The 22803-nt window shown below is 32.7% G+C and overlaps 1 protein-coding gene across 1 annotated transcript in view; it reads left to right on the forward strand.

The window, feature by feature from the left end:
• LOC137926624 (uncharacterized) overlaps nt 1-16922 on the forward strand; it is a 42977-nt gene extending 26055 nt beyond the window's left edge. Inside the window, exons 14-20 of the mRNA XM_068770289.1 lie at nt 11350-11501; nt 12208-12316; nt 12903-13019; nt 13983-14103; nt 14544-14709; nt 16073-16130; nt 16646-16922. Coding sequence (XP_068626390.1) covers nt 11350-11501; nt 12208-12316; nt 12903-13019; nt 13983-14103; nt 14544-14709; nt 16073-16079 — 672 coding nt within the window. The 3' untranslated portion in view covers nt 16080-16130; nt 16646-16922. The remainder of the gene's footprint in view (nt 1-11349; nt 11502-12207; nt 12317-12902; nt 13020-13982; nt 14104-14543; nt 14710-16072; nt 16131-16645) is intronic.
• The last annotated feature ends 5881 nt before the right edge of the window (nt 16923-22803 follow it).

Consider the following 22803-nt stretch of genomic DNA (forward strand, 5'->3'; position numbering starts at 1 on the left):
ATAAATAACTCATATACTAATCATTGACAAAATGAAGCACTACCACTTCTAGCACACATGTTTATTGGTTCATAATGATGTTTTAAAAGTTAACTTTTTCGATGATTTCAAGTGGGAAGACAAAAAAGTAAAGTGCTTAAATTTATCCATTTCTTAAATTTTCAATCGTTTGTGTTCTCAGTCTTGCTTTAAGCGCAATACTTTGATCACACTTTGTTTAGCTGTGTGCTCATTTTCTCTAAAAATATGTATTTGAGTGTATTGCGATAAAATTAAACAATTCAAACGTTATTTTGTGTTTACTTAATGTGTAAAACCCTAATACAACATCGACTAATTGTAAAAGTTTAATAATCATGTATGCGCATAAATTAAGAGGCAAAATGATGGTGGGCCCTATTTTGTTTTAGTAGTATATCTTACATTATTTTTCTTATTAGAATGCGACAGCCTTATGACTTCTCGCAGTAAAGACTGCAAGGACAGACAATAAACAATAATTAATTTTTAAGTACAGTAATCCGAATTAAAATGAGCCTCATAATAAAGCCCAAGGTCACCAAAAGGGCAACGAAGGGTCGGAGTTTTGCTGCGAAATCCAATCAGAAGTGAGATCCTTAAAGTTACAGAAGTAACTCGAAGAAATGCTTGTCTCTAGTGGCAGTAGGTGATACTGGTGGAGCGATTTATGTGAAATTATTTTATTTATTTAATATTCTTTATTGTACACGTTAAGATACATTTAATAAGTTTTACAATAATATACAAAAAGGTACAATGGGCGGTCTTATCACACAAGGCAATCTCTTACAAACAACCATAGTATGGAAAAGGTAAAAGTACTAATAATGGGTAGTTTACGTGTACAAAAAATACATATTTACAAACAAACGAACATAAACATACGTAATCATACATACATATCTAATAATAATAAATAAAAACATCTAACTGACTTCGATAAGTATTGGTTAGATAGCTCTTGCCTCAGAAAGAAACAGAAGAAGAAATATAAATGAATTAACAGATAGATAATTATAGGTCTAGTAAATGGTTCTTAACCATATTTTTATTTCATCATTTTAGTGTAATAAAAAGTAAAATATCCACCCCTAAAGAACGCCTCCGTTTTTTCTCTGCCCTAATTCAGAGATTTTCCGCAACTTTAATTTTCATTTTGAATTCACCTAGTTAGGGCTATAACTGTCGAATTCCGGCGTATACATATCAATAATTACACATAATTTCAAGTAAACTGCTCCACCTGATCCGGTCAATAATACGTGGTATGTACGAGGAAGTCGATAACTTCGTATTAATATAGAAACTGTTTAGTTTGAACGAACTGTTTGCCCAGCTGTTAAAATTTAGTTCAATCAAAGAAACCGTACTGCGTTTTGTAATCTTCAAACTTGTGTAGAGCAGTGTTTTTTTTATATTTTACTAGCTGATCTCGCAAACGTTGTTTTGCAAAAAAAAATTAAGTTTTAAATTAACAAATAAAAATAAGGGTTGATCGTAGAGGGGTGAAAATTTAAGGTTGTATGTATTTCTGTATGCTGTATCATAATAAAATAAAAACTAAAAAATTTGTCTAAAAAATAAATAAAAATAATTTAGGGGTGGAACACCCTTATCACTTAGGGGTATGGAAAATAGATAGTAGCCGATTCTCAGACCTACTGAATACGCATATAGAATTTGGTAAAAATCGGTCAAGCCGTTTCAGAGGAGTTCAAGTTCGAACACCGTGACACGAGAATTTTACATATTAGATATTACAAAGTTTTCCTCTAACATAGTCAGAGCCTATATTTCTAAAATAAAATTTCTAGACGGGGGGGGGGGATCCTCAAATGGACGCCTGGGAATGGAGGGCCCATCAGTGTCAGACTTTCACTGACTAAAACCCCCCACCGTCGGCTCTGTTACAATTAAGTTTCTAGTTATTTCGCTTATTTTCTAATATTTCTATAACAGCAGTGTTTCCCAACATAGGGCCCACGAAAGAAGAAAAAAAAAACATGGGGCTCACGACGCACAGGGGGGCAATTTGATTGTTAAGAGGGGGTCAAATAGAAAATGGACTCTAACACGTTTTTAACCTTTCGTTTTAATATAAAAAATGTATGTGTTACATGGGAGAGTAAGAATATTAGAAAGGCTAATATATATAGAGTTAACCTTTTTTACTTTTTTTCCTTGCTTTCAAACACGGAACTCCTTTTATATGTACTCTTCTCATTTTATACCAGGTAAAAAATGTGCAATGCACTGTTTAGACTTTTTTTTAGTCTTGATGAAATGCTGTTCCATCATCATCTAGGCAGCCTTGAATATCCATTGCTAGATATAAGCCTTCTTCCCCTGATCTTCTATAGGACTGGTTGCGACAGTCCGCATTCAGGTCTTTCTGACGGATTTAATTTATTTGATGATCTCATCTGGTAGCATTTTTTCATTGTATTTAAAAGGCCGCCAAGATCATTGGTTTGACATTCCGATGGGAGGGTATCTAAGAGAAGAGAGGTACGACTTCGTCTAATACTGCTAGCGGTTATGCAGACCGAAGATGTGGACCTGAAGACTGAATCTTCGATACTGATGGAACTCCATTTTCCATTATATGTACAAGGCGGGTTTAATTGAAAGATGGTGATTACTTTTGATCACATGAAAACTGGAATGACGGCGACCATGAAGCCGCAACCCCATGCGCTGGTACAACCAGGTCCGAACCACGCATCATACAAATGAAAAATAAGTAGTAAGGATGACAAAAGTATATAAGAATTACTTTCTTATTATCTATAATAATAGAGTCGTCTTTCCAATGAAGTCAAAAATATCGAAGTAAATTACTTCTAAAATCTTAAAACCATGTATCCTATTTGCACGGTAAAACAATCTGAATTAGCGACTTGGTCTCACTTGCGCAAGGCAACACCGACATGTTAGTGCGAAGCAAATATTGTGTAAAAACACTTACTTAAACTGCAAAGACAAGAGTACCAAGCGACCAGGTTTAATTGACCTCTCATTATTAACAATGTCTCATAGAACGGTTTTGTCTTAGAGATTATTTACTTTGGTAACTCAAGAGAATAATATATAGAACACATTGAAATGTGTCTAATTCAATTTTTTGCGGCTTCCATTTTGGTTTGGAAAATTTGTGAAACCAAAGGTCCACGAGTTTTAAAATTTACTCTGGGTGATCATATCCCAGTTACAACGAAGACGTGTACGCATTGTTTTCGGATTTCATTCATCATTATTTCAAAAAGAAGCCCACTGTTGAAGCCCCCCCCCCCCCCTCTAATAGATTTCAAAAAGGATCGGTTCGAAGTTACCTACACCCAGTGTCTTCAGGCCTTAACAAGTCGTCTCTGTGTCTGTGCTTATTGGTACGTGATCTCCATCTGTTCTCCTCTGTTCTGCGAATTATGTGGCATACTCTCGCTTCAGCTTGCCAATCTCATGATCTATGTCGGTCACTTTCATCTACGTATCCTCTCGTTCCTAATTCGATCTTGCAGATAAATCTCGAACATAAGTCTCTAAATATCTAAGCGACTGTGAACTTGTTGATACTCGGAGTGATAGATCTTAAAGGCAGTCACGTTAGAATTTAACACAAAGGTGATTAATACTCCGCGTTCAGGAAATCACGACCAAAGAGGATAACAATGCAAGAAGGTATCAAGTGATATGTTTAAAAACTTCAAAGTGTATGTAAGAAAAGGACCAATATTTAGCCACTTTCGCACATGCAGTAGTAGTCGTGCAACACAGAGTCCGGTCCACTAATCGGTGTAACATAACTCCTGAAGATGCCCCGTGGAGAGGTGAAACACGTGAGTGATTTAACGGTGGTAGTTGTGTAATTAGCATTGTTTGCCGCGTGCGCATTTATCAGCGGGCTGGCGGGCGGTGCACTTTGTTGCACGACTACCACTACATGTGCAGAAGTGGTTAAATATTGGTCCTTTTCTTACTGAGGATGGACTTCCGCAAAATAACGTCTGATTCCATTAAATATCCATGGTGTATGGCATATAATAAATACAAAAGTCTACGAACTGAATAAAAAATCCTGTAAAGAAAAACAAAGATTGAAATATCATAAGAATTTATAGCAAGGCTTTTGATACACTCGAACGATAGTGTATTCCGTGTAAAAATATCAATAATAGATTCAAGTAAATTAAATGTCGTCATGAGACGTGGTTCATCTCCAAAAACAATCAAGAACTGTTAAATTAATTTTATGAAATTGTATAAATTTAGCGTACAAAGATTAGCTACAGTCTGTGCATGTATTTTTTCCTCAAAATCAACTCAAATGACTACGGTCACATCACTGATGTGTTCCGAATTCAAATCTGCGTTCAAATTAAAATTCGTCAAAAATTAAAACAAAGAGCATTTTTATTGTAGTGGCCAGGAATATAAAGGTTTAACAAACGTTTTTTACGTGACGCTACCAAATCCTTTATATTATAAAGAGAAAAAAAATTGGTAAGAAAACAGTGGAGATGCAAGAAAAAAGATCTGCAAGTAATGAATGATCATGTGAAGTATAAAAGCAGTAAATAATGACGTAAGAGGATATAGAATAAAAATTTGTCACGTCCCTATTCCACACAAGGCGTGAGAAATGAGAGGACACCAAAAACGGAGGTCATAGATAAAAAATAGAAAAAAAAAACAGATTATGCATGGGTCGCTGTAAATTGGGCGTTCTTCGTTGATAAACCTACGTGACATTAGCATTTGAGAGGTTTCCGAACGTTGCATTAGCATTCCATTTCAAAGCACACATTGTTCGGCGTTTGTGACTAAATATTTGGATGTCATTATTGACATGAGTGTTTAAATTGAGAACAATATTGACATAAGTTTGTCACAGTTTAGAAACTGAACTAACTCTAGTTTGAATCAATGGTTACTTTAACTGAGGTTTAAATTTAACCGTGGTAGCCTATAGTTACGTCCAACTCCTATACCTTATTGGTTATAACTGTAAAAGTGTTAATATAAAATAATATATTATATTGTACGAAAAAGCATTTTAAAAATTCGTGTTACTGCATATTAAAATAAATGAATCAGATATAATAAAATGCCACAAAACATCATTGAACTGAACATTTTTAAAAATAAATTGACTATAAAAGCTTATAATTGAATAATCGAATATTTAAATGACAAGAATCCTTGGCGGTGATGTCATTTGATTATTTTGATTTCATTTAGGCTGTATCTGATAAAATGTTTATTTATAAATATTTATTAAACTTTGTTAAAAGATGTGTTGTTGTGGAGTTTCTTCTTGCTTCGTCTCCACAACTATAAAAGCATGCGAAGCAGAGTATAGTAAAAACAACAATAAATTAAAGATATAAATAATTAATAAATTGTCCATCAATAAGACTTCTGTTAAAAGTTCCAATGTTGAATAAACGTATCTAATCTTTTATCTTTTTAATTATTTTTCACTTTCATTTCCGGCAGATTTACAGCCAGATATCATTGGCCTGTTTCATTCCAATAGAAAAAAAAAACAAATTAATGTTGCATATTTTAGAGTGATTGCTTTTACAGGGTGATTGAAGATAGGTATAAAAACTTTCACACAAATACTCAATCATCCTGTAGTTTTTAGAACTAGGATTACTGTGTATTAAAACTAATTATTGTTACTACTGTAAACTGTACTGCCAGAAGTTAACGGTCTATAGAAGACAATTATAAAAAAGAAATTAATATATCGTATTTAAATATTTAAATTTGTGCAGGGTGATTTAAACAAGATGAATTTATTCGCGCCTTTATAGCGTATAAGCAATCACCCCTGTATATTTAATAAATACATTTAAAAAACTTTTAAGTTAAACGGTTTTTTGATACCCATATTGTGGTGGTTTCGGAAAAATATGTACCTAGTCCGCCATATTGGAACGGCGGCCATCTTGAATTTTAAATTTTGACATAATCATCGTATTTTACTAGTGTAGCCCTTTCATTTGATACCCATATTGAGGGGGTTAAGGGAAAATATGTAATCCGCCATTTTGTATCGGGGGCCATCTTAGATTTATAATGTTATTGATTTTATTATATTGTATAGTCATCATAATTAAATGTGTGTACCAAATTTCAGATCGATCTGACAACGGGATGGTGCTTAAATTTCAATTTCTAATTTTGATCCAAATAAATTCCGTACGGGTCGAACTAAATAAAACCGTTTAAAAATTATCATAACAATGCATTACCTTTGAATAAACTTGCCGTATATTTTACCTTGAAACGATTTCAGTTGGTTAAGTACTTCTAGTGCTTATTATAAACATGCATAAGTCATTACAGGTTTTATCATAGTTTAATCAATAAAATCGGCGCATGAGCACGAAATAACCATAAAATCTAATTTTGTAAATTATATAAACACTAGCTTTGCCACGCGACTACGTCCGCGTGGAATTTAACAAAAAAAATATTAAGTTTTTTTTTGTTCATAATTTACATAAATTCTTATATCACACGCACAACTTGAAAAATCATCATTCGTTCGAGGTTTTTGTTTGAATTCAAATAATCATTACGAACTTTCACGGTGATATATGAAATTCATTGGAATGACAGTGAAGCCTTCTGTCGAAAATTGGCATACCAGCTTAGAAACCTTGGACTCATGCACAACAACTTTGCTAAAGATCATCAGCATGTTTTACGTTTTTATAAAGGACATACAGGCAAACATTCATTTATATATATGTATGTATATATATAAATATATATATCTCAATAACACAGCGGTGATAGCTTAGTAAGTAAGATCCTAAACTAGTCGTGAATAAAGCAATATAAGTTAAGTAAATAAGATAACATAACCAATTAGATAAATTGAGTCATAATTGTGATAATGCAACAAACTGTGGTCTAGAAACGGGGACCGATTTGAATGAGAAAACCGATAGAGACTGTGAAGAACAGAAGGAAAAGGTAACAAAAGAGATTGTGGAGGATGAAAGGAGAAAGTGAAATAAAAAAATGCTATACCTGAGTTGTATCGTCCTAACTCTAAACACGACAGGAGAATGAGAGATCCTCAAAAAGTGGGGGCAATAAAAAAATATATGTTCCTACCCTAAGATGAATCAATTTTCAATTACGCATTTGTACAACACGGTAAATCCAGCACATGTTCGTATACATATATAACCTGTCATTATTGACTCTACTTATTTAGATTTAAACAAAAATTCTGTAATTACGTATTCCCATACATGTTAAGAGGCATTTAATACGCTGTACATCTAAGAGTACAAGAAAGAAAAAATTAGGTACTCATAGTATACGCCGACCGCACAATCTTGATCCACGCTCAGTTATGCTCACGGTGCGTGGCCGATATCATCTGGCATTGTTCTAACCGTTAGGAACATTATGTTACACACACGCCGGGCGCATTTTGAAAACAAAACACGTACAAGTGTATGTTTTTGTTTCTTATAAAGTCCTTGAACTAGCTTATACATGATTAGTACTTCAGTTAGCAACTAAATAAATACATTTAAAAAACTTTTAAGTTAAACGGTTTGACACCCATATTGTGGTGGTTGTGGAAAAATATGTACCTAGTCCGCCATATTGGAACGGCGTCCATCTTGAATTTTAAATTTTGACATAATCATCGTGTTTTACTAGTGTAGCCCTTTCATTTGATACCCATATTGAGGGGGTTAAGGAAAAATACGTAATCCGCCATTTTGTATCGGCGGCCATCTTAGATTTATAATGTTATTGATTTTATTATATTGTATTGTCATCTAAATTAAATTTCAGATCAATCTGACAACGGGAAGGTGCTTTCAATTTTTAATTATGATCCCAATAAATTCCGTATGGGTCGAACTAAATAAAACCGTTTAATAAATCTAATATACATTTATTATTAATATGAAAAGTTCTGAGATTCGATTCCCGGGATACAATCTTAGACAATTCACACTTATTGCGTTAATTACATAGGATTGCTTCTGTTCACAAACAAGTTTTCAGATGAGGGGTTGAATCGCCATCGCCAACCTGCCAACCGTGGCGATTATGGTAAATCCCCCTATAGATACCTTTGGGAGAAGTATATACCTTGCAGTGGGGGTAATCTGTCGAATATTCACGACTGCATTAATATCATGCCTTGCAGAATATAAGGAGTAATGCAAAATACACACATATATAACACAGATATAGTTGATGTTCGAATTCCTAAAAGTTATCCAAGATACAGGCTCTCTTTAAATCTGGAACCTGAAGGAACTTATTTCTACCATTCTTGAATTCAATTTTTTTTTAGTTTTCATTTTCAATACAAACACGAAATGATCACAGACCGGCAAGCGCATTGGGCTTTCGCCCACGCGGTGGACAAACTACCTTGTTTAGTTGAACCTTGAAACCTGTCCTATTGATAGCTGTTATATTGTAATAAATAAAGTTTAACAGCTGAGATCAACAAATATTAAAACAAAAATGTAATACGGTGAGAAATGTCGCGACGAATAGAAGGCGATATATGAACAGAATATAAATAAAATTTATAAAGCGAAATATATGAAGGAAGAAAGAAGAGAGAATGCGAGATTATGTGAATTATGGAAGAAGAAAAATGAAGAACAAAATATGGAAAAAATTATAAGTCAACACCCCGTCATAGAGTTTTTGGCTTCCACTGAACACGCCGTGTGTACCAACGCCGCATTTAGATGGCATCCATTTGCCGTTCCTTATATTGCGTTGTTATTGAATTGTTTCCTCTAAGGGTACAATCATGTTATTGAATGCGCCTTTACTCAAAAGACAATCCTTCTAAAGTATACTATGTATTTGTAAACTAACATTAAAAATATAAAAAGGTATCACTGCAATAATAATCTACTAATGATGACCGAAAGGCATTTACTTTCAATTTATAAATCAATAGGAATATAAATGAAGTAGAAGTTGCGTTGTTTGCAGTGCAAATTTCAAAAGACGGGAATATAAATATGAATGTTAAAATTGTAATATGGGCTTATGTACGGATCCCTGTTTTAAGATTTATCACAGACAAATAAATTACTTATAATTATCCTAACTTCTATTTTTAATTAATATTCTAGTAAAATCTTTAAATGTGTTGTTAAATGAGATGTTAAAAGATATTCAGTAGCGTCACTTCGGCGGAACGTACTGTGGTAAGAAAAGTGTTATATACGTGAATATTTACAATTGGTTTCACGTATTCCAACAGTGGGAACATTACAAATTTAACACAACATCTAGTTGTATCTTTGTTGCGTCTGCTATCGAGGATTTGGAGCATGAGAACCCGGTGTGAGATAAGCACGTAAAAACTATTAAACAATTACCAAGCAATAACGCGAGTAATTGTAACTTCGTAACACCTTTTGAAACCTGTTCTTGTATAATAAAAATTAATTACCCGAAACACTGTTATGTAATGCGATATAACATCTTCATAGCGAAATTGTCCAACATTTGCGCGTGTTTAAACTGATTAATATACAGGATGATTAGTTATCGATAACTAATGTTTAAAGAGATAAGTGAATCTAATTTGTATGTGAAAAAAAAATATTTCTACTTTTTCTAATGCAATTTTTATATTTTTTTCATTATTTCAAGTAGTACTTTTTTGTATTTAAACATCAAATAAAAATATTGAATTAATGGCAATTTCACTAATTACACCTATCCCCCGATTTACACGGTAGATACCTGTTCCAGAGAAAAACGTGTAAATAGAAAATTATAAATTTTAAGTCAAAATCGTGTAAATCGAAAAACTTGCAGAAAATACATGATTTTGCTATTTAACAGTTGTGATATTCTTCAATATTTTTAGGTGTACACAGAAATAAAAAAATGCATTGACAATTTAAAATATTTAATAAATTACTGAAACATTGTTTTTTTTTATTTAATTAGAATACATTGAAGAGAAGAACAAAAAAGAAATTACTCTTATTACTGATTCTTTTTTCCGGAATCGTAGGTTCGAATTCACTTTCATCACTCCAAGTTATTTCTGCCAATTCGATGTTTGAAGCAGAAATATTTACATTATGATAGATGGTAATAAAATTGGTTATTAAAACAAAATTAAACTTATTTGGAAAACCGTGTAGAAGCGAAAACATGTAAATCGAGGGATAGGTGTATTTTGAATTAAATAGATTTTGGGAATTGGATGTAGATGTAAAATTTAAAAAGTATGAATGTACATATCGTTTACTGTCAATTAATGTATAGAGGGTGTACTATATCCAAAAATAAATGGTTTCAATATAAATAAATTCATCATAATATAGTTAAAAAGATTGTTTTCAAAATTCATATTACTACGTGTTAAAATTTATTATTGTTTACCATATATTCCTGCAGATTTTGTACAGACAGAAGTTATCTGCTTGTCGCATTACAATTAAAAAAAAATTAAACATTTCAGAGTGATCACTTTATATAAAATGATTACAAATAGGAAAAATTAGCTATACATTCACATAAGGCTTTTACACTTATAACTAATCATCCTGTATCATTTTCACATTCTAATTTTTATTCTAATTCAGAGTTCAAAGAGTTTACATAATACCACCTATTTTTCATATTTAAAAATAATGTTTTATTAATAACTGTGTCAAAACAATTAGAGGCAAAGGTAGAGACGAAATATAAAACAGGAAAATATTTCTATAACCACCTGAAAGACTTAAACCTGTCACTTAGAGTATCTATCCCCCATTTAGAATCCACTGTATGCAGTCTACGAAAATAAAATTGAAAGAGTACAAAAAAATTCCTTCGTATTCTGAACTACCGAATGCATTGCAAAAAACAATTTCATTCGAAATTATTGAGTACATACAATGCAATTTAAACCATAATAAACAAATATAATATAAATAAATAAACCATAGTCTTTGATCCCTGTTTAGTAATGTTTTTATTCTTATTTGTTTATTCATTGTTTGACTATAAATCATTATATGTTCTCAGTGAGATTGTTAAAGGTAATAACTGTAACTAATTTTATATTTCTAAGCTTCTAAGTTTGTACTTTCTTACTGCCTTTTGTTACTGTCTATCTCCAATAAAGTAAATAAATAAAGTAATATAAAGAGCAAACATAAGTATAGGTTAGATTATTTAAAATTTGTTTGGTTGGTAAAGGTGAACGCAACACATACGCTAAACGGGCCGTCAGCCCCGATAACTAGAACTAGTACGGTTACATATCTTTTTAAAAAGATTCTAATGTAAATCTGATATTCACAGCGCAACAAGACAAGTTCTGGTGGAAGGGCCAAAAGGTTCACCTTCCAATCGACGGTGCGACAACTGGAGAGACGAAGGCTCGCGGAAAAGCTGTCGAGGGAGGCTGATTTGAAAGAACAGCAGAGAAAAACTGAACTGGAGGCCATGAGAAGGTAACGCAAAAAATACTGTAAATTACCACCTGTGTGCGTATTTGCTCCTCAATAATCAACCCAAATGCAAAGGAGTTCTCATTAATCCTCTTTCGAATTTCAAGACAAACGCGCAATAAATATAAAAAAAATGAAGACCGTAATGGCCGGCAATATGAAGCGTTCTTAAATGAACGCTATAGCTTCTCAAATCTATGACAGATGTCTGTCTTTCGCTTTCATATTTTCTCTACGACTAATTTATTTGTCAATGACAAATCTCACATGGCCATTGGAATTCATAATTGAGTTTGAATTGGCTTAGCGCAGAAGATATATATCAAGGGCATCTTTATTCTCGGCTAGGACCAGCACTATATATATATTCCATATAGGAAAGTCTAGTAGAAAATAAAAACTAGTAGAATGGTGCGATAAATAAATACATATATAAAAGTAAATAAAACATTGAGCTCTCTCATAAGACATCCTTATTCTTTCAATACAAGGCGTCGGAAGCTCTAAACGCATCCTGATCTAGGGAGATCACAATAAAATTATGTTAAATATTCATAGTATCTATATTTTTACAATTGGAAATAGTACAAGTGTAGATTTCCGTACTAAATAAACATTGAATATCAACAGGCGGTTATATTTATATTCTACGATCCTTGAAGTAAATACTGTATGATTTATTTATATATTTATTGATTGGTAACCATAGGGTGGAGGAAGAGTTCCAGCGGAAGCGAGCACGGGAGAAAGCGAACATTCGACAGCAGCTTCGGCTGGTCAGCAGTGGAGCATCCAGCCTGCCCACCGGCAATGCCAAGGTAGACCTATCATCTCTTTTTGATCACCATTTACTTCCCCAGTTGACATGGTTTAACGATCTAAATCGCTACCATAATTTCTCATCAAGATATCTGTCTGCTCGATAATGGAGGGCATATTTCCATTGTCCTATACCCTTTGCGCGTATAGTTCCTTCTTGATGGTGAGGAATATGACGACCAGATGTGATAGTGGTAATGTATATAACATATACATATACGTATTAATATATTATAAACATAAATGTATTTAAAATTTGATCCAAACACAATGATAGCGAGTTTATCATTGATGGCGAATTCAAATCCGCGTTCGAATTTGAACACTAAAAAGTATTTGACCCGTAGTGGCCAGTATTACGGGACTTTCGTAGCGTTTCGTACTATATGTTATTTAATATTACAAAACTTTTCTATTTCCAAGGCAACCAGAAGTTATACATATATATATAAATATATATATACAAAAACTAAAATTGTGAAATTATCAAGTAATGTTTGGTTATTACATAAATAAGATCTTTAATTGACTGTATTTGTTTAAAAAAATGTAAATGTAATTGAAAAAATCTTTTTGTATTGTAAGGCAAGAGATGAACCGGACGGCTCCAGCCGGGATTCCCCGGGAGCTGAGCGCAGCAATGAGCGTCGACACACCAAGTCATCCTCGGAGACCAGCTCGCGAAGTAAAAGCACCACGCCGGTCAGTACATAGACACAAATGATATACCCAAGTGTTACATTCACTCACACACAAACGTGGAGAAACACACATATAGTTAAATAATCATAAGCATGTCCTCTGTATGTCCTTCTCACTACAACCTCCCGCAAACTAGTTTAAATTTCTCTAAAATTGCGTAATATATGCGTGCTTTACCAGAAGGCTCAAGTTTACCAAGAGAGCAATGGAGAAGTTTATCCACGGAGTTCCGCTGCGAGATCGTATCAGAATAACTCGAAGAAATGCTCATCTCATATGGTAGTAGGTGAAGCACATCGCTCATGCAACCGATCGTCATTGGAGCTGAAAGGTTCTGGAGTGGCGACCACGACCCAGTAGACGCTACGTGAGTAGGCCCTCAACTACGTGGATCGACAACGTAGTTAAAGTCACGGGAAGTCGTTGCAAGCGCAGAACCGGTCATCCAGACGATCAATGGTTGATCAAGCGTTGCAGGAGGCATCTATGGGCTGACATCTAAACTGGGAATAACATATAAAACAACATATTTAATGGAATCAGACGTTACCTTGAAGTCCATCCTAAGTAAGAAAAGAACCAATATTTAGTCACTTCCGCACATGCAGTGGTAGTCGTGCAACAAAGTGCACCGCCCGCCAGTCCCCTGATAAATGCGTATGCGGCAAACAATGCGAATTACACAACTATACCATTAAATCACTCAACACGTGTTTTACTTCTCCACGGGGCATCTTCAAGAGTTATGTTACACCGATTAATGCCAAAAACAGAGTCTCTGGACTCTCTCCCTCCCTCTCTCTCTCTCTCTCTCTCTCTCTCTCTGTCTCTCTCTGAACGCTCGCAATCGCAATCTCGAATCTCGCATTTATCAGCATTTTTCTTACTTATATAAAACAACACAAGATATATCAACTATTGTAACAACAAAATATTCTTAAAGTTGTATACGTGTTCTTCCAGATCCGTGGTGTGGAGACACCGGAGTGGCGGTCGGGAAATAGTGCACGTGTGTACCGTGACTGGGCTGCCGCACCGGCGCACGCGTATCCACCAGCTTGCGCGACCATCACGCGCGCTCACGGTGAGATATATTCAGGATGATTGGTTGTAGGTGTACTCTTTAAACTAGTGCTTCTCCGTTATTCAAAGTCCATCATCTGTCAACCAGATGATTGTTTTGATGAATGTACGAAAAACTTACATCTAATCTTATTTTGTGTATCAATATCTGTCTTACTGTAATTTTTTACTGGATTTATTTGTTAAGTACATTAAAGTCTTATCCTAGTACACTAGATGGCGTTGTTAGTCGATTAAACGGCGGTTATGAAATGTTTTCTTTTGTAGCATATAAGGCGAGGAATTTTCAACGAAAATCATTATGATTTCACCAAAATCGACAGTTTTCTTTTCCATACATTCATATCTTTCTTATTTGTCCTAAATAAGAAAGTGTATTTGCCTTTGGCTTTAGTTCAATGTTACTCTGGAGCTAGAGTTTTATCTATGGATTTTTCGCAGCAGTTGAGGCGGAGGCTTTCAGCGGCAGCCCGAGGTCCGACAACTACCGTCTGGAGTTCGCGCGGGGTCGCTCTCCCCGCACCCCGCGCGCGCCCCGTCTGCTCCCAACCCCTGGTTCCCCCTCTTCATCTGGATCCGAGCTTTCTTTGCGAGCTGTCCGAGTCAGGTAACCTATCTGTGAATCCATTTGCTTCCTCGACTGCTATTTTAAGGTAGAATTTTAGTAAACTTACTATTATTTAGTGTAACAAATGTAGAGAATGCTTTTGTTTAAACTAACAAATGTAACGAGTGTTTAGAGGTCGTTAATAAATGTAGTTCCGTACTTGCGCTCGGTTACCAGTCCAAATCGACCCTGTGTTCCGCGATTACCTTGTTTTAACTACTACGCATGAAAATATACTTTATGAAACCAATAGACTAATATACGTTGCCTTCACATTTTCGTTCGAAATTTAAATACATGATGGCATGTATGTTTGTTTTAACTGACAAATATACTAGCTTTATTCACAAGAATAACTATATCATCTAATCACTTACATCGATTTGTGAAAGTGAAAATATGAAAAACGGAATTGAAATGAATTTAATAAAAGAATTTCGCTTTTAGCGTATATAGACATAAGTAAAATCATATTTTAAATTTGTGTGGGAAAGAAAAAATATGCTTTTACTATTTCTATTGTAATTTTTATATTTTTCCTTTTAATAAGAATCTTTTTAGTATCTAAAATTCGGCTAATTATTTTGAATTTATTAGATTTAGGTAATTGGCTATAGGTGTAAAAACTTTAAAATAATGAATGTTTAGGAGGTCATTTGCTGTTCAAAAATCAATTATTTCAGAAATAATGACGTATTTTAATACAATAAGAAAAATTGTTAAACCTTTCATGTATTATAATGAATTATTGCTTACTATCTGTTCCTGCAGAATTAATACTGTTAGAAGTTATTGGCCTGTAGCATTTCAATGGAAAGGATGATCTAACATATTTCAGAGTGATCAATTTATACAGAATAATATATATATAAAGAAAGTAGTTTCTTTATTAATTCTATTTTGTATTGTGCCGCGCTTATTTAATATCGGTAAAGAAGTGTCTATTTAACCTTGACACTTCATAGATGGCGCTGTTAGTAGCGGTGTTATGATGGCGTCCATTGCGATCATCGGTCGGTAAAGCAGTTGGTGTTTGAGATGCTAAAGTGATAATTTTAAATATTGCAAAATGAACATTTAAAAGTAATTAACAATTTAAATAATAAACTTTAAATATTGTTTCTTCATTTTTAGAATACATTATTGTTTCTTGAAACATATACCTATAAATATATATAAATATATATATATATATATATATAAAAGCTTTCAAAGCTTTTATGCTGCTATATGAGCTATACACCTAAAAACAATCATCCTGTAGTTTACCTAAGCTTCGTAATATAGGCATTAAACGCAACCCGCTTGCTTACCCAGTTTGTTCCAGTATGTAGACCTAACTTTGTACTACTGTGTTCCCAAGGTGGTGATCGATACCGGATTGAGCTTTATAACCATTAACATCATACGACAGGTGACAGGTAAGTTGGTAGACTTTTAATTTAATTTTCACTTAAATATAGTTCAGAAAAAAGAAAAATATTGGACATAGTTTGCTAAAATCAAACCCACAATGACAAAGATTGAAAAACATGAAGGTTTTGATGTAGCATGGTTGTTTTAGCCCAAAAACCTCCATTGCAAGCATACTTCTCTCCTTGAAAGATATCTACGGGAGGATATATCATATTCACCATGCTTGGCAGGCTGTTTAGCAATTGCAGTATTGTATTATGGTACGCAGAGAACTCTGTTGAGCATCCCCTGGATACTTGTTAACAGCAGTGGAAATCCTGTATAATTAATACACAAATTGTGAAATATACAGGATTATATTTCGGGAATCGAACTCGCGACCTATCGATAAGCACACGGAATGGACCTCCCCAAAGATCGCCACTATGTCGTTGTCCTTCAAGTGAAGAGCCTTGTTTAATAAAAATTAAAGCCTCATATAATTATTACCATATATTTAATATCGGTTTGTGTTATACAGTGAGTGCGGGGAGACAGAGGAGCCTATGACAGCAGCACTCCGTCCACCCGGGCTAGCAAGTGCTCAGCTAGCTATACGCTGAGGCAACCACGGCAAGCGCTCAGCAATCTCGACAAGCGCTCAGCAACCGCAATAAGCGCTCAACATCTGTTAACCCGCATCTCGTCGTATCTCTATATACATACAGAATGAAATTCAATTATACTTTATTCTATTATTAACTTCATACTTAATGTCATGAGTTGTGTGAAATTGTTTTTTATTAAAAAACATCTTAGCTCCCACCTATTAAACTGTTATCAATAAATGAAATTTTACAAGAGAATCAACGATAAATTAAATTTAGTTTTTTTATTTTTGTATTAATGTACTGGATTAATGTAGTTATTGTGAACATACCAGGCCTATGTCCAACAATGGACTCTAGAACTGAATTCATAATGATGTTGTTTGTAAAACAAATTTAAACTAATTTAGAAAAATTTGAAAATTATACACAAGGTCTATTACGCCTTGTAGATGAAGATTTTGGAATTTTGAAGGAATGGAAGAACTTAATAAAAGTTTATTACAGAATTATTAGATGGGAGATACGATATTTAAAACTAAAACATCATATAAAGTTATAAATAATTCAATATTTGAAATATATCAAAGTTAACAATGTAATCTGTTAGATTTAATTTGATAATATTAACTTTTAATTTAAAATAAGCAGTTATTTTATAACTAAAGTCTTTCTTGACTTCAAATTTAACCACATCTAGTTTAAGTTATATTGTAAATGATTTGTAATTTTACGAATAGATATTATAAATGTAAACTAACATATAAATATCGATTTTAAGGTTAGAATACAGATATTATATTTGTATTTTTACGTAAATACATGCATTTTCAGACCTTCGAAATAACTTGTCTAAAAATAACGTGTGTAATCTATTTTTAATTGTCTTCCATTGTAATCGATTTCTAGAGCTTTAATATAGTTTATAACTGTCTATACTAACTAGCGTATAACGGAGGTGCTAAGCGATATAGCGTTAAGTAGTGCGATAGCATTAGCATAAGCTATAACGAAAGAGCTATTTTATATTATATTTAACTAATCTCCGTTCATTAACCTTAAAATATATTGTTTTATATATAAATATATCCATTATACTATATATACTGTTCAATGTGTATGTTAAATTGTGTATATATCCGGAGATAATTTTTGTAATAAATATACCTGTTTTAAAATAAAATGTTTTCAATATATGTTTCTTTAAAAAGTTAATAATTTTATTATCTGTAAAAGATAAAACGTACCGCGTAAATTTGAAATCTCTCTTTTTTAATTATCCACGTAATTTTAAACATTGCATATTTATATCTATACAGGGTGATAATATAGTATACCCTTTATAATTATTTGTTCAATAAACAAATTATGATAATATAGTGAGAAATAAATGCATGAATCTCTCACTATTGGTTTGAACGGCTCGTGTCAATGGAATGGCGTCACTATCTATCTCACTCACGCTTGACAAATATTCCCACAATCTATCTCCCTCAACCGCGTAAAATATGGGACCTAGAAAATACATGTGTATATTAGAAACATGAGTAAAATAGGTTCTCGAAAAATTTGAACAGTTTCAGATTTTTATTTAATAATAAACCATTAAGTGTTATACCCTTTTAGAATCCTTATTAAAAGCGTCAACTTTTAATAGAACTTACCTAACTGATCTTTTTTTTTTAATTATTTCCAGTCAAAGTTAAAAATTTATATAACGTATATAAAGAAACTAATTTCATTTTTGTATAGTGGCGCGCTTATTTAATGTCGGTAAAGCAGTGGCTGTCTAACCTTGACACTTCATAGATGGCGCTGTTAATAATGGTGTTATGATGCGTCCATTGCGTTCGCCGGTCGGTAAAGCAGTTGATATTTGAGTTGTCATAGTGATAAATAAAAATATTGCAAAACAAACTTTTAAAAGGTATCGACAATTTAAATAATAACTTTAAATTTCGTTTCTCCGTTTTCAGAATTACGCATTTTTGTTTTTTTTTTTTCTTTTGAATCATAATTTTAAGATGCATCGATCGGCGAAAAATATGTTTTTTGTTATTAAACAAGGAGGTATTATTAAACGTGAATATGGATATATTTTAGAGTTAAGGTAACAAAATTTAAATATATAAATATCACATATTTACGGAGACATTACTGACAGATATAATTTTTTTATTTCTTTTTTTTTGCTATGATTAGACGTTGATTTATGGGACACCCAACAATATGTCAGTACGTGTCGCATGGCGTACACGAACTGGGTCATTGGGCCAATGGACTCAAATCGATTGCTTTCCTATGTTACTTTATTATTTATTTGATAACAAAACAGCTTGTTACTGACATTTTGTTTCACACAACACGCCTTTAAATTTGAATTTTTAAATTTCAATTCAACGTTAACTGTTTTCGTTCATTTTAACACAAAAGAATGTGTTTTAAATTCAAACACACTCACATTGTTTTTTTATTAATGTGCTATAGCAGAAGATATCTTAATAATAAAAATAATAAATTTAACGAATTTCATATCTATCACGTTATACAGAGTGATTAGAAATAGATGTAAAAGATGTCTGCTTGCAATGAACTTTAAACTTCTACAGTATAACCAAAGTTTAAATAAGATAACAACGCCATATATTGAATTTTATTTACAACATTATTCACTTTGTATTATTTATATTGAATTTTATGAGTAATTATAAAATATCCAGAAGATTTTTTTTTGTTATCTCTATCGAAACTAGAAGCATATTCAGGTTCCCATATAGTAACATTCTTATAACTTAAAGAACCTTTGTGACCTTCAACGCACCCTAAGCGCCCACAGGAAACTCTGACGAGTGTTTTTTGTGATCACTACGAATATCCTTAATAATTATATTACATTTCTGAATTATATTATCAATTGCAAATTATTATCTCTGTATTGATTTTATTAATATTGTAAAAGTTTAAATATATTACACATTCTAGATATATTACAGGATAGATTATTGTAAAATCTTACATAGATGTCATAGCAGTGGTAGCCCAACGGTGGAGGACTGAGAATTATGACCGTGAATCCCATGTTCGATTTTCAATATACAATAATTTATAATTCTCTCTACTGTTTCGTATGGTTTTCAGGAAGAAATTTTGTATTTTTTTTAGTATAATGCAACTAGGTATATATTTGATAGCGTGTACATTAAAGAGGATTAAATAAATATATAACACACTATATGTATTAATGATATAGGATTGCCACTACTCACAACTCTCCATGCTGAGCTGATGATGAGCAGCAACGAACTCTGCGTACCATAATACCACACTACGAACTCCAGCCCGCCTGCCAATCATGGCGATTATGGTATATCTCTCCATAGATATCCTTGGAAGAGTCTTATGCTTTAAAGTAGGCGTTTATGGGCAAGAAAGGAATTTGCAATTTATTTCATGTCAACAAACATGTCTCCTTTGTTTTATGACACCAACAACATTCAGATGAACACTAACGCCATCTATAATTTTATAAAATAAAATTTTATTTAAACAATTTAATGTATATTCAAAACAGTCCATTTTTAGAAATGAAGAGCTTTAGATTACTTTCTTCGTATTTTCATTTACATTGACAGTTTTAATATTCATATATTATCTGTGTAGATATAAACATGTAATTAATTACTTAATATTTAACAAATAAAAACTATATATCATTATACATTGAATATATGTAAGCATAATTAAATATATTATTTAAAAATAAATATAAGTCACTTTATTTTGATGATAACGTATTACATAGTATGTTCTTGGCAATAACATACAATATGGTTGTGGAATGATACCTTTTTGACATTAGAATTTTATTTTAATTCTAATACATACATATGTTCGTATGTTAAAGCATCTAATTTCGCAATATACAAATGAGACACAAAAATATTTGATATATAAATCATTAATACCATTTTGTATACCGTAACATAAGATACTTTTAATTTAATACAATGAATTTAAAATATTTATAGGTTATCCCATATATCAACGACATATTTTAATATTTTGATAACATTGTTAAAACCATTCTACTAATTTGTGTATTTTATATAAGTGTATCATAAAAGTGAACAAAAATTATACACGTAAATGAATGATAGAAATTGATTATATATGAGATAAAATTATTCACTTTTTAATATTAATTATAAGAACAATATGCGACAATTTTTGATTGACGTTGATTTATTGGACACTATATTTAATTTTTTAATTACATAACTACACGTGCAATACTGTAACGATAATAATGCTTCTAAGTAATTAAACGATCGAAGTTACACTCCTTAACTAGAATCAAGTTAATCCAACTTAGTTTTTGTTATTGTAAATATAACCTAATATTCGTGTGTATATAATTATTTAAGATTTACAAGATATGTAATAAATAATCTTATTTATATTATATCTTTCATTTAAATCCTTATTTCACTTTTTTTTATACATACAGTCAAAAAAATTGAAATTAAAAATATTTTTTTAACTTACAAGGGATTACATCCTTTATTGACATTGAATCTACTATCAGTTCGGATGACAAATGCCACAGACTAAAAAAACAAACAAAAGAAACTCAACAAGACAATGTTTTTTTTTTTATTTAAATAATATAATATTAGATTGAATTTCTTGCCAGCAAAAGCTTCCGTTTTGCTCTGTTCATCTATCATTCTTTTCCTTTTTCTTTTTACTTTTTTAATGTACATTTTTATTTTACTTTTTTTTTACCTATAATTATTTTCTATCACAATTTGAAGTATCATTTTGATTCTATTTTGTCTTTTTTATCTATTTATTTAATGTGTTTGCTTTTTGTTTATTTCTATCGCACTTTTTGCGATTTTTTGCAGAGGGATACGAATGACTGTTTATCTTTTCCGCCTATCAGGGAGGCTATTGACTCCTCCCTGATTTTAACGCCGGACCGGCACTCGAATTCGAGCTTGTTAAGGTTGTCGGAAGACGCTGCAGGCATCATTCAACCGGTTCCATTGGGAATCTGTGCAGCTGAAATATGTTGTTATGTTAGACTAAAGCTATATTTTGAATGGATACCACATCATAACAGAAACGCGAATATCCGAAGAACTAAGATCGAAAACGTAGCTCAAAGAATTTCTCGTCTGAAATAGCAGTGAGCGGAGCACATCGCTCGTGTGATAGCCGTTGCAGCTGAAAGGTGCTGGAGTGGTGACCACGAGGAGTTAGACGCCGCGTGGGCATTCCCCCTACTAGGTTGACCGACCACATAATTAAGGTAGCACATAAAATAACTAGTCAATTAATAATTGAAAAAATAGAATAAGAAAAGTGTAGTTATGTATTAAGAAAGCACAGCCCAAAGAAAACTGTGATTAAAAAAATAGAATATGTAAATAATAAAAAAATGTAATAAGATGATGGAAGGAAAGCGATGAAAGCAAGATGTAATGAAAGAACAAAATGAAAGATATTGTGATGGAAATAAGGTAAGAATAAAAGAAATTGAGAAGTATGACAGTGAGCGAAGAATAAAGATGAAAAATCTGAAAAACTTATTTGTGAACAAAGACCCTGATCCCAACTTATTAGGGGTACGAGAGGCCAATAGCGGGGGCCAAAAAAAAACATAATTAACACGTTCACTGCGGGCCCAATTTTGAAGAACTTTCAGCTGGTGCGGCTGAGGTCGAATCAGCCTCAAGCTGAACTTCCTAGTAGTGCGGTTGAGGCCTTTTCTGCCTCATGTTCATCAATATTTTTTACAATATTGAGTCAATGCTTCGCAGACATAAAGAAAGCTATTGTCTTTGTCATACCTCATACGGTTGAGTGTAAACAGCCGCCGCACTAGAGAGAAAACACGAGTTTTACGCGCCACACCAGTGCAAAGTTTACCATGAGGCTGAATCGACCTCAAGCCGCAGTGAACGTGTTAAGGTTGCAGAAGTCGTTGAAAGCGAGCAGCGCAGAACCTGTCATCTAGCGATTTTGAAGTGAAGCTTATGCCTTGCAGTGTGTGTCTGTAGTCTGAACATTTTTAAACTTAAATTTT

The sequence above is a fragment of the Battus philenor genome, unplaced genomic scaffold (genome assembly GCF_028537555.1).
Source record: "Battus philenor isolate CCGP_79_NKW_IND1 unplaced genomic scaffold, ilBatPhil1.0.hap1 SCAF_3, whole genome shotgun sequence".
In the NCBI taxonomy this organism is placed as follows: Eukaryota; Metazoa; Arthropoda; class Insecta; order Lepidoptera; family Papilionidae; genus Battus; species Battus philenor.